The sequence below is a fragment of the Tamandua tetradactyla genome, chromosome 17 (assembly GCF_023851605.1).
Source record: "Tamandua tetradactyla isolate mTamTet1 chromosome 17, mTamTet1.pri, whole genome shotgun sequence".
NCBI classification, from domain to species: Eukaryota; Metazoa; Chordata; class Mammalia; order Pilosa; family Myrmecophagidae; genus Tamandua; species Tamandua tetradactyla.
In genome coordinates this window covers 60,027,921-60,041,231 of record NC_135343.1, presented here as the reverse complement: position 1 = coordinate 60,041,231, position 13,311 = coordinate 60,027,921, and the positions used below count along the sequence as shown (strand labels likewise).

General features: G+C 48.5%; 1 protein-coding gene and 1 pseudogene across 9 annotated transcripts in view; both read left to right on the top strand.

Moving 5' to 3' along the window:
* Positions 1 to 652: 652 nt before the first annotated feature.
* On the top strand, positions 653 to 3,494 carry LOC143661168 (zinc finger BED domain-containing protein 3-like; annotated as a pseudogene).
* Positions 3,495 to 7,115: 3,621 nt separating this feature from the next.
* LOC143661291 (ral guanine nucleotide dissociation stimulator-like) overlaps positions 7,116 to 13,311 on the top strand; it is a 37,988-nt gene continuing 31,792 nt past the window's right edge. For 6 of the 9 annotated variants that reach the window (XM_077134814.1, XM_077134819.1, XM_077134818.1 and 3 more), the window contains exons 1-2: positions 7,116 to 7,565; positions 7,938 to 8,247. In XM_077134814.1, the coding sequence (XP_076990929.1) occupies positions 8,218 to 8,247 (30 nt within the window). In that variant the 5' untranslated portion in view covers positions 7,116 to 7,565; positions 7,938 to 8,217. The remainder of the gene's footprint in view (positions 7,566 to 7,937; positions 8,248 to 13,311) is intronic. The other 3 variants (XM_077134815.1, XM_077134813.1, XM_077134812.1) reach the window with 2 other exon arrangements.

Here is a 13,311-nt window from a genome sequence, read left to right as displayed (position 1 = left end):
AATATAAAATATATATGTGGCTCTCCTCATATTTCTCTGGAAGCTCTGGTGTAGACTGTGCTACCATGAACACACACACACACACTTATTCGCACTGTGCATAGAAAATTTCTGGAAGGATACAAAAACCATAATGAACACGAACTCTGAGATAACAAACAAGGGATCCATGTGGGACATATTTCTTTGTGGCCTTTAAAAGTAAATATTTCCTTGTAATGTTTAGAAAATGCAAATATTTAACAACTCTGATTAATTCTTCGATAGAAAGATTGGCACCGTATGGTGCTTTAAGAATTTGTAAAGCCCATTCTCATCTAATATTCTCTCTGCCTCCATAACGCTATACAAGATTCAGGGCAGAAATCATCCCTTCAGCATGACCAGTGGAAATCAAGGGGCAGAAGAGGAAGTGTCCCGATGTGGTCACAGAGCAGGGTTTGCCAACATGACCAGGCACGCAGGGCTCCTCAGTGCACATTTTTTTCTTCCCTGAGTCCCAAGCCTGCTCTCTACCCACATCCACTGTGCCCACTCTGCACCTTGCTCGCCCGTGGGTGTCATCAGATTTCAGCAGTGCAGTGGGGAGCGGCAGCATCCACACCACACCAAGGTTCCAGGGATCAGAAATAAGGAGTCAGGCAGGACCATCATGAGGATACGGGTGCCTTCCTACCAGGAGAGTCTTTTCTTGGATGTCATCTGCCAGAGGCCAATGCTGGGCAGGCAGTTGAGGAGGATGTAAGTAAGTGAGAGAGAAAGGGGGTAGACACACACACACACAGAGACACGTACACACACACACACACACACAGACATGTGCACACAGACAGAGACAGAGATAAAAAGAAAAGTGCATTAGATCCCCAAAGTTGTTGGATTCAGAAGATGTCAGCAAACTACAGCCGTCAGGTCCAGAACGTGCTCCGCTACTTGTTTCTTTACATAATGTTTCTTTTGCAGCAACTGCCAGTCGTTTGTTTTTCGTGGACTATGGCTGCGTATCTCCCACAGAAGCAGGGTCTAATAAGTTTGACAGAAGGTACAGGGCCCACAGTGTCTATACCATTTATATCGTGGGTATCACAGAAATGTTGGTGATCCCTGGCACACAGTAGGTACAGATGTACACACAGAAGGGCAGCAATTCTTAATTGGATAGGAAGGCCCTGGAAACACCCACAGAAGCATATTATATCACAATGTGAACTGGACATGCAGCAGATCACATTACATTCGTATTTAGCCGCATGCGTGAAAATGGTCCCTAACTATGTAGAGAACCGTTCTAGGGAGCATGGGGAGAAGGATACCCCAATCTAATCTGGTCAGACCTAGGGCTGCAGTCACACAAAGGGTCCCAAAGGTTCTTTTCGCTTTCATTGATGGGAACACTCACTCATGGGTGTCTAAATGTTTTATCTCCTAAAACAAACCTTACAAAGGATTATTGTTCTGCCATTCGCTAATAGAACGGTGGCTGTTTGAGGGTTTGAATTGAGACTGCAGTTTGTCTAGATGCACCCTTAGACCTACACCGAATCCAGCCTTTCATTCGCAGGATTTAAACACTATTCACTGGGGGATGAAGTAGTTGTTTGAGTGATAAAATTAAAACCATGGGTTCTTTGATTGATAGGTGAAAATGAATTTATTGTTTCTAGGATTATTCTTTGGACTTCTATTTTTTTATGTCCACTCTAAAGACATTTACTTGACATGCTTTCAGGCCATACCCTTCACCTGTTCACAGCAGTACACTTTGAAATGGCTTCCTTGCCCATGAACCACCAACCCCAGCGAGAGTTGAAACATCATGGCTCTTTGCAGCCAGCACCCACCCCCATTCCCTTGTCCCTCGGCACCACCACTGAGAAATGGAACTTACATCTCTTCTTTTCAAGGCCATCTTCTTTTTTTTAATTTTATTTTATTTATAATCACAATCGACTGGTTTTCTTTTTGTGAAAAATCACATGGATACAAAAAAAGCAATGATTTAAACCACATCACAACAATTAGTTGTAGAACAAATTTCAGACTTTGATATGGGTTAAAAGTACAGAATTTTACACTTTTACTTCTCCCTGCTCTAAGATACTGGAGACTAAAAGAAATATCATTTTAGCAATTCAGCAATCATAGTTGTTTGTTAACAAACTATGTGACAGACTGTATGCTATGCCTACGTGCAGAAATCCATCAATGCATGGGTGGAAATCCCAGGGAATACAAAATAAGCCACAAAGTGAGCTTTTGATATACAAATGCAGTGTAGCCCACACTGCCCCTGTATCAAGACACATGGACAAACTGGGCCCCTGACTCATATATAAAGGATTGCATTGACAAAATATCTACGGGGATAGTGGCCGGGCCCTCCACCCGCAGCCCGCCAGCCTGCATCCAGTGCGCCCAGCCTGGGAGTGATGGGTCCCTGAGCGTCCTGCAGCTGGGACTTTGTGGTGTCCCCTTCTTCTCGGAATCATCACCAGTACTTGCGTGGCCCTGAGCAGATGCACAACCAGCCTTTGAATGAAAAAGTGGAGGAAGTGAATGGTTATACAGGGAAGGAGCCATGTAGTTGGGACGAGCTATAAAGGCAAGTAATTTTATTTGATGACTGCGGTACCTGTAATAGGCGCAGAAAGAATGAACACAAGAGGCTCACAGCACTGAGCTTAGGAGTGTTGCTGCAGCGTTTCGACGCAGTGAGCTCGGTCGGCCAGAATCCCTGAGTCAGTGCAGTCCGGGGAATATGGCCTGCCACCGAACTGAAAGACGTGTAGAAGGACGGGAAGTTTGAAGAGCCCATGGTCAGCAGGGAGGAGACCCGCGGGCTGGAGGACGCTGTGGTGCAGGGCGGCCTGCCTGGGTCCCGGCCTGGCGGCGTCGGCTCCCGGCCGCCTAAAGGGGCCATACTCCGAGGCCCGGGGGTACTTTCACCTGGCCCCGGCGCTTCAGGGACACCCCTGGGCCCCTGGGGCTCCTGCCACTTTGCCGGGAGCAGGTGAGCCGCGGCCCTGGCTTCCACGCGGGGCCCGCGCTAGGGAAGCCCTGGAAGGGCGCGCACCGGCGGGAGCTGGAGAAGGGCAGCGCCCGCCGCAAGCCGCCCTCCGCCCGCTCCCCGTCGCCGCCCTCCGTCCCCGCGGCGGCCTCCGAGGGCGACTGGGCGCTCCTGCTGGAGCAGATGGGCGCGCTGGCCCTCCGCGCAGGCCGGCGGGAGCCGGAGCTGGGGCGGGGCGAGGCGCGGGTGGAGGAGGGAGAGCGCGCCCTGGAGCGGAGGCGGAGGGCGCGGCGGGAGGAGGAGCGCGCCTTCGCCCGGGCGGGCGCGGCGGGCGCTGCAGGCGGAGAGGGAAGCGCTGCAGGCGCGGCTCCGGGAAGTGAGCGCTGGGAAAGCGCCGTGGGCTTGGTGCAGCCACGCCGAAGACTCCACTGAAAGAGGGACAGAGGCGGAGAGGGACGGCTGCGTAATAGCCAAGCTCCTCCTGTAGGAGCTTGGTTCCTTTCACCACCCGCGACAGCGCCACCCAAACTGTGGCTCCCGGATCGGCATGTTTGGAGCGGCCTCTCCGGCCCCACCGCAGCCCTACTGGATGAGAGTCTCCCAATGTGGGGCCCTCCAGGCCTGCCGATGCTTGCTGAAGTGTGAGAAGCACTCCGGGAAACCAGGGCAGAGCTCAAAAATCATTTCCTCTCTGGCCTTACCAGTGTGTATGGGGGAAGCCCCAGCTGCCTCCTTGGGTGTTGCATTTACAGGTCAAGGGTGCAGCTGCATGGAGGTAAGAACTCCAGCAGCCCTGAAGAACCCCATCAGATGAGCCAATGGCCATCAGCGCCCGGGACCTTGTATTTTACCTTATGACTTAAGGGCAGAAACTTCTTTACACATCAGACTGCTAGCACACATCTATACACCAGCTAGGTTAACTATGGATGGAAGGTGCATGGAAATGAGGACAAAGCTTGAGACTGGGAGTTTACTGAAAAAAAAATTTTTTTTTTCTCATTTTCTGTTGCATAATCTCTGCCCATCGTCCACTTCTGTAAAGAGGACTATTAGCTTCTATTGCTGCCCTGTACTTTCATCAGCTCTAGTGCCTGCTTCCATTCTTGCTCTCCCAGTGAAGTCCTGGAGAGCCCCTGATTTCACTGGCGACCACACCTTCCAAGCCCCAAACTGCCCACCCAATAGCAGGTTCACCCTATGTCACCTCGGCCATCCTCTTCCCCTTTCAGACCTTGTGGCAGCTGTTGTAAATTTGCCCCTTTTGTTGCTTCCCCCCTCCTGCCCTCTTACTGACAACACAAGACGTCAACCCCTTGTCCATTGGAAGAACAGTTCCTTCCCCACGGGACTTCACATCTTCACTTCTGGGTCAGAGGAGAAAGGGTCCCTCTCAGTCAAGCCCATCTCTTCCCCTCATGTTTTCATCTCACTCCTCTTCCAAACCTTTACTGGGTGTTTACTCCATTAGTTTTCCCTCCTTTCCTATGTCTGACACTGCCACGTTTTCCAGACTCTTCTTCAGTAATGCTCAATATACTGAAAAACTTCTCCCTGCCTGGTGCTTCCAACTGAACATCACATAAGACTCGAGTCATCTACATTTTCTCCCCATTCTACTTACTTCTTTCCTTGATGATCAGATTTCTTCTCTACAGTGGGCTCTTAAGGAGCCACTACCATCTTCCAATCACTGAATATGATGTTTTCTTTTCAGTCTTCATTTCGCTCAATCTCTCCCACCTTAAAATTCCTCCATGGGCAGTAGGAATTTGCTTTTGCTTCCACAATTCCTCTTCCTGATATAGACTCATAACCAAAAATCTCTCTTCAGGCTTCATTTCTCTAGTTTTTTTATATTGAAAATGTTCAAGCACCCAGGAAACGCTGGAAGGCTAGTACAATAAACTACCCATATATACTCTTCACCTGCACTAAACCAAGATTCCTACTCTTGGTTAGAAATCATCTCTCTGAATCTAGTAAAGTCCCCTCAGAATTTTTTTCTCATGACACTTTTTTTAAGAAGCCCAGGCCGGCTATTTCATAGAAGCCCTTCATTCTCGATGTGTCTGATTGTTTCTTCAGGCTATTTCTGTACTCTTTGACTCACCTACTTGTACAACTGCAATGATAACCCCTATGCCAGTGACTCCTAAATATCTCCAGCCTTGAATGTTCTCCCAGGTTCCAGTTCTTCATACCTAATCCTCTGCTGCCTCCACCTGCATACCCTGCTACTACAAGTGGGAGGGGCAAGATGTGAAAGCAACATTCCTGCTCCTCCGAATCATCTTTCTCTGTTGCCTGCCTTGCTGGGGCTGCCACTTCTTCAGACTCCTTGGCTGCTGGCTGTCCTGCAGAACCCAGGGTCTCCTCTGTACAGGATGATGTCTTTTTCATGCATTTAAATGAATCATTTGGTTCCTACCCTAACCACCACATGCCCTACCTTTGCTCTTTGTTGCTTCCATTCTTTCCCAATTTTCACTCTTCACTGCTCCATTACCTCTAACTAGAAGCTTGAAAGTACCTCAAGTCCACACCATCTTAGCATATGCCTGTGTTGTCCCCTGTACTCTGCTTTAACATGACATGTGGAGTTATAACTGACCAAATAAAGGACTTCATGTGTGTTTAAATTCTTCAATCTCCCACCCAGACCAGGCTCTGGAAAAAGCACCAATAACTGTGACATCTTTGATAAATACTTAGTCATGCTGCTCTGTTCAGTGCTTCTGGCCAACTGTGAATTCATGGTTTTGCTCAGCTTTTACTTCTTGGCTTTCTTAGTGCAAACTAAGTGGCTCCTGCCTGGTGTTTTTGTGAGGTCTGAGGGCCCTTGAAATAGTCTTTGGTTTAAAGAGCAAATGCTCCATGGGAGTCTGGGCCTTGGGAATGCAGGGGTCAGAATGGCCGGTGCCTTTGAGCGGAGTTGGCATGCAGCCCGTGTGAGTTTGGATGATTCACGTTGTCTCCTGGTCCTGGGATCCTCATTTGTAGAGATGGTCAAGAACAGAGCATCCTTGTGGGATTGTGAAAACCTGTGTCTGTTGCTCCTTTTATGCAGGATGTGAACATATGAGTAAAAACACATTTCCAAAACCTAAATAAATGATATAGGGGACTAGGGTAAACAAAAATTGTGTAGATGGCAACACTAATGATCAATGAGGGAAGGGTAAGGGGTATGGTATGTATGGGTTTATCCCTTTGTCTTTTTATTTTTGTGGAGTGATGCAAAGATTCTAAAAATGATCATTATGATGCAAATGCAACGATGTGATGATATTTTGAGAAAGTGATTGAATATTTTGGACCGAGTCTACCACGCATGAAGCTATCTCAAGAAGCGTTTTTCTCAAAAGAGTGTCCCTAGTGACCTTCTTGTTTGAAGTCTCTGTGGCTCTGAGCTCTGTCCCTCATCTCTGTAAGAAAAAAAACCCAAACCCGTGACTAACTTGCCTACTGCCTACTGCTGCTCAATTAGCCAAACGATACAATGGCAGAGCTAGGATGGAGTCCGAGGTCCAGGACAATTGAACTGGAGGCTGGTTGCCGGAGGGCGAGGTGTAAGGCGGGCTCTGTGTGGCTCTGCAGCACTGAGTGCAGGGGGTCACCATCCGTCTCCCCAGCCCCCCAGCTTGCGGCTCCCGGGGCCTCCAGGAGAGCTTTGGCCCGGCCACGACCGGGCCCGCCGGGCATCTGGTCCCCTGTGGGCCCGCCGGGTCCTGGGCCTGCTTAGACCCGGCAGCCGGGCCTCCTGCGGGGGGAGGCGGCGAGCGCAGCGCTGAGGGGGAGAGGTCGGGCCCCCCCAGCCGGGCAGTGTGGCCGGAGGGGCCCCAGGGGAGCCGACGAGACACAGGCGGTGGGGTCGGGGTGGGGCCTGGCCCCGGAGGGCCGCAGGGGCAGGGGCAGGGGCCGGGGAGGGGCGCGGGGCCCCAGCGGGAGCCGGTGGGGCGTTGCCGACTCCGGGGCAGGGCCGGGGCCTGAGGAGCCGCGGGCTCCGGTGAGGCCTGTGGCGGCTGCTCCTGCCGTCGGGGCCGACGCGGGGGCGGGGCCGGGGCCGGGGCCGGGGCCGTCCAGGCGGCGGGGAGCGGAAGTCGGGGAGCCGCCCCGGCCGCCGCCGCCGCCGCCTCCTCCAGGCCGGGGGTGGCCACCGCCACCGCCACCGCCACCGCCACCTCGCAGCCGACCCCGAGACAGATCTGGGGTCAAGGGGCGGCGGAGGCAGCAGCGAAGGAGACGCTCAGGGAACGTGGAGGCCCCTTGCCTCCCACAACATGGCGGATGACGCCGGCTTCGGCAGGTTTTGTTTCTTTCGGGGTGAGGTGGGTGATGCTGCCAGTTTGGGGAGGGTCGGGCCTTGCCCGGAGGGAACCGAAATACCGTCTGCTCGTGGTAGCCAGCATCAACCAAAATGTCAGCATCTCCCGACAAACGCCGAAGGGAACACGGCCGCAGGGAACTGAGCCGGCCTTGCACGCTCTGCCTTCGGTTTCGGCAGCACACGCAGCCTCACCGAGTGTGGACCTGATCAGTGGCACTGAAGGCTGAGGTGAGAGGGGCTGAAAGTGAGACCTCCGATGGGCCAGATTGTGCATACCTGAAAGTGCAGGCTTCTGAAATAGCGGCCCCCCCAACTAGCCAGGAATGATTTGGCTCTTCTTTGGTTGGTGCTTTTGATCTCTCCCTTCCTTTACCCCAGGCAACCAGTGGATGAACGTTCAGGGCTAATTGCAGGCCTGGCAGCTGGGTTTGAATTACAAACCAGTCATCCCTTCAGGGTAGTCAGGGCGATGAATTGGGTGGTGTTTCACAAAGTGCTCCTGGTGGAGGCCCTGTGGTTACAGATGTGCTCCTTGAAGCTCCAGAGATCCCAGGTCCGCAGCTCAGACTGATTGAATGCCTCTTCTTCCTTCTACTCCAGAGTTGAGTTCCTGGGCCTTGGTTAAGATGAAGAGGGAGAGGAGCTGATGGTGCCCTACATCGATTCCCTCGCTATCAGTGAAGCACGCAAGAAGCAGCTGAAGAAGTAGGACTATTTTGACTGCATGTGCTGCAAGTGCTGCCAGACAGGGTGAAGGATGACCTGAAGGGACACACAGATGCGACAACTCCTGGGGCTTTTGTGGCTGTTTTCTCCAGGAGCAAGTCAAGGGGGATTTCCCAGAGAATCAGTTCAACCCTGTCAATGAGTTTCCCAGACGATGGTCCCACGACCTCTGGGAGGTCATATGGTAAGTCACCCCATTTCTCATCTGTGAAATAGGAGTCACGGCACCCCCGGCCAAGTGTAGTTACATGGGCTGGCGGGTGGGGGGATGTGATGAGGTGATCTGTGTCAAGTGACTGGTATATGGAGCAGACACTTAGTGGATTTCAGTTCCTCCCCTGCCCCTTTGTAGGTTAAGTAATGCTGAGAATTTCAGACAATAGTTGTGGCTGGTACCTGGTGATGGAAACATTATTCCTAACCACCACGGATGGGTGAAACAGAGATGTTCCCGTGTTCACTTGGTTGTTTTGATGGTTGTGTAGGTGACCTGTGGCCGTTAGTTCCTGACCCTTCACTTAGGTATGCCCCTCTTCCCTTCTTGGTCACTGTCATCTGCTAACCATGTGGTTGTTCCTTGTATTCATGGTCTTTTCTCCTCTTTTTGTTGACTTAAATGTTCATCTTACAAATCACTGATTCTTGACTACCTCAATTCCAGGTGTATTTCCCTTTGCTCCTTGCCACACCCACTCCTTGCCACAACCTGGCCATAGTCATCACCTTAATTTCTGCATTTGTGACATCTTAAATGTGTACCACTCTCTGGTCATTGCCTCCCATCTTTTCACCTCTCTCTCTCTCTTTTCTTCACCAAAATTCCTCTATGACCTCAAGTGTCCCTCTAGTATCTTCAGTTCCTTCCAGAGAAGCCAATTCTTCACTTTAACCCCTCTTTTACCCTCAATCCTCTTTCTTCCATACACATTGTCCCCTTCTGCTTGGTAGAGGCCAAATCCTGGATTTATTCAAGTGCCTGATTTTTCCTCTGCTGCATGTGGAGATGAGCACAGTAAGGGAAAACAGCACCTCTGAGGACAGGTGCCTCTACAAACTCCTCACATTTTACCTCGACCATTGGTACAGGTGAGGAAACTTGTATGTGCCTCAGGGTAACTCCCTCATCCCTATTATTTCTCCTAATATCTATTTCAATACTTCTCTACTGCTTTTGAGTCCTCTGTTTCAGCAGAACCTCATCTCAAACTTCAAGAAGAAGATGGGGTCCAGAGGATGGGATTCCATCAATTTCCTTTTCCCACATTCCCAGATTCACATAAATCTGCATAAGTATTCATCCTTCCTCCCTCCCATCCAGGACCAGTAGAATCAGAGCCCCTTGCCCCTCTGTTTCTTGCTCCAAGAGGATGTTTCTGATGGATGTTGACCACAGCCTGCTTCAACTAACAGTCCCAGACCTTGTCTTGGTGACCACAGTCTGGTGATAATCCTCTAATGTGGTCGATCAGTCTCCTGGACTTTAGTATGCCCTCGAGTACACTCTCATCTTATGCAACACACACATTCCCTGGATGAGCATGGCCAGGCCCTTTGTTTAATCATTACCTTCATGCTTGTGATTCTCAAAACTGTATTCCCTGACCTTGCTCTTGATTTCAAACACACACACCCTCTCAGACCTTCTGCATTCACATCAGGGTGTCCAAAATGAAGCTGTCTCTTTCTTTTCTCCCCTCTGCTATCTGTTCCTGTCTATTTCTCCTTCATACACCACCCAAACACCATGATTGAGACCTGACTTTTCTGTTGTACTCAATTCCCAATCCCCTTTTGCACCCTTGAATTCACATGAACCCTGGGTTCCTGAAGGAGCCCCAATTCCCAGTGCCTCACTTTGAAGTTTCCAATGTTCCATCTAAAGTATCTGAAAACTGTACATTTCCTATTCTTCTTTCAAAACCCAATTTGAGAATCACCATGTCTGTGCAAACTTCCCAGAATATGCTGGGCTCAGTGGCTGCCCTGCCTGAGTCTCTCATGGCACCTTAATTCTCCTATCAGGAAATGCTTGCCATAGCATTGTAATTGCCTTTGTATTGGTCTGCTTGCTCCACTGACATCTGGGGTCCTCTAGGGCAGGAACTGTAAGTGGTTTTACCTGATTTTCTATTCCCAGAGTCTGGCACGGGTCCTGCACATACTAGGCATGCAGTAAATTTAAGTTGAGTAAATGAATGGATAAATAATAAAAAAAGCTAAGAAAATGTAGTTTTGAGGATTTATGTTACGGAAGTCAGCAGAGACCTTTAAACTCCCTATGCTTCAAAACAAATAGGCTTTGTTTCTTCTGACCACCTTTTGAGAGCAGTGCTGTTGACATACCTTTTGTGATTGAGGAAAAGTGCTTTTCATCCATGTTGTCCACTAGCAAAGAATATTGAGCCCGGAAATGTGGGTACTACGACTGAGAGGTAGAATTTTTTATTTAACTTCAGTTACTTTAAAGTAATTGTCACTATACCTCAGCTGTCCTTATATTAGCTGTGTAGCCTTGGGCTTGTTATTTTACCCATGCCACATTCTCCTTCTACCATGTAAGTTTCTACCTACCATGTAGGTTGCTGAGAAGATTAAATTTCTTAAATGGAAAGCCCTTAGAATAGTGAGTAGTCCATTGCAAGGGCTCCCTGAGTGCTAGCTTTTATTAATTTTTCAGCATTCCAATTATGCTTTTGTTGGGATGTCCCTTCTCCCAGCTAGAAGGTGAAGTTTAAAGGTAGTGGCAAGCAGTGATGTGCTGGAGACAGTCCTTTTCAGCTCACTAGAGCCAACAGCTTGAAGTAGGTCACAAAGGGAATATGTAGAGCACAGACACTGAGTTAATTGTAGAAGACATTTAATTTGTAGTCTTCAACCTATAATGGTGTTTTGCTACATGGAAGCAGCAGAAAGGATAGTTAGATAGGCCACTAAACACGTCGTCACCCAAGCTGGGGTGAACTCTGCATCCTGTAACCTCTCCCATCAAATATCACCCAAACCTAATGTCTCTGATTTCTACCCATCAGTCTAAGCAAGCTGCCCTGCTCCACCACCACCATGTTGATGAATATACACATTAAAGGCCAGATATAGCTATTGCCTTGTTGACTCACTCAGAGCTGATTCCTCCAGAAGGGAATGAATGCAACTGGGGCACCTGTTGGAGCAAGCAGCAGCACTTGTTGAAGGAGTCATGTGAGTTTCTGAACCACAGGAGCACAGTTGCCAAAGATCTCCCCCTGCCCCCCCCCCCCCCATTGTATGATGGTTGTGGCTTTCTTCTGGGAAGCTCCTCTGGTCTTTCCTGGTCGAGACTTCCATGCATGGGGGAACCATGCAGCTCTTTGTCCAAGCTCACCTGGCCTATTTGGTCGACTTACTGTAGGCCTCTCTGTGCCTGTTTGAAACTATTGTGTAGCCAAGAAAAGCCATGTCCTTTAATCCTCATTCAGTGTTGAGTGGGACCTTTTTGATTGTTTCCATGGAGATGTTACCTACCCACTTGTGGGTGGTAACTTTTGATAAGGTATTTTCCATGGAGATGTGTCTCACCCATTCAAGGTGGGATTGATTACAGGAACGTATAAGAGGTAACCACATTTGAACAAGTTTTAGAGCTACGAGAGCCACAAGATCTGACAAAGCAACCAGAATCAACAGAGTCCATATAGTTAAGAGAACTCTGGAGATGGAAGAAAACACCCCTGGGAGAACTTCATGAAATAGGAAGCCAGGAGAGAAAGATAGCAGATATTGCCATGTGCCCTCCCAGCTGAGACAGAAAAACTCCAAACTTCCTCAGTTTTTCTGGAGTGAATATAACTTCTTCTTGATGCCTTAATTTGAACATTTTCACAGCGTTCGACCTGTCAATTTGCCACTTAATAAATTCCCCACTTTTTAAACAATATTTTATTGCTATAACAACATAGAATATATATTATACATTCAAAAAGTTAAAAAACAACAACATAGAAACAACAACATTCTCTCAACCAACACGACAAGCAAACTCACTGCCCTCCCCCATCTACGTGCGACATGACTCCCAGGGGTCGGACCTTCCTGGCAACATGAGACAGAAATCCCACGTTGAATAACCTCCCATGTAAGAATAACCTCCAGGATAATCTCTCTGCTCTGTTTGGAATCTCTCAGCCATTGACACTTTGTTTTGTCTCATTTTTGCTCTTCCCCCTTTTGGTCAAGAAGGTTTTCTCAATCCCTTGATGCTGAGTCCCAGCTCATTCTACAAACATTTCATACATAGTGTATAATCAGTGGCTCAATGTCATCACATGGTTGTGTATCATCACCGGCATCATTTTTTTTTTAAAAAATCAGTCAACAACCTACAAACATGAAGATTCTTACCATATGATCATTCCATTCTTGGTATATAAACAGTAACTCGCAATATCATCCCATAGTTGTATATTCATCACCACAGTCACCTCTCAGAACATGTGTATCAATCCCTAGAAAAAGAAATAAAAAGGAATAAATTCATACATACCAATCCCCCTCCACCTCCCCTTCACGGATCACTGTATTTCGATCTGCTAAATTTATTTTAACATTTGTTCCCCCTATCATTTATTTATTTTTAATACATGTGTTTTATTCATCTGTTAAAGGTAGATAAAAGGAACATCAGACACAAAGTTGTCACAATCGTATAGACACATTGTGAAAGCTATATCATTATGCAGTCATCTTCAAGAAACGTGGCTACTGGAACACAGCTGTACATTTCCAACCTCTCCATTACGCCTTAACTAAAAAGGTGATATCTGTGTAATGTGTAAGAATAACCTCCAGGATAACCTCACTCTGTTTGGAATCTCTCAGCCATTGACACTTTATTTTGTCTCGTTTTGCTCTTCCCCCTTTTGGTGAAGAAGGTTTTCTCAATCCCTTGATGCTGAGTCCCAGCTCACTCTAGGATTTCTGTCCCACGTTGCCAGGAAGGTCTGCACCCCTGGGAGTCATGTCGCACGTAGATGGGGGAGGGCAGTGAGTTTGCTTGTCGTGTTGGTTGAGAGAGGCCACAAGTGAGCAATAAAAGAGGTTCTCTGGGGGTGACTTTTAGGCCTAATTTGAAGTAGGCTTAGCCTATCCTTTGTGGGGTTAATTTTCATATAAAAAAACCCTGTCATGGACTTGGTCCTGATTTATCAGCTCTAGCCTTTAGCTCTGAGAACAGTTTGGTCCAGGCAAAGGGCTGCAGTTTCATGGATGTCAT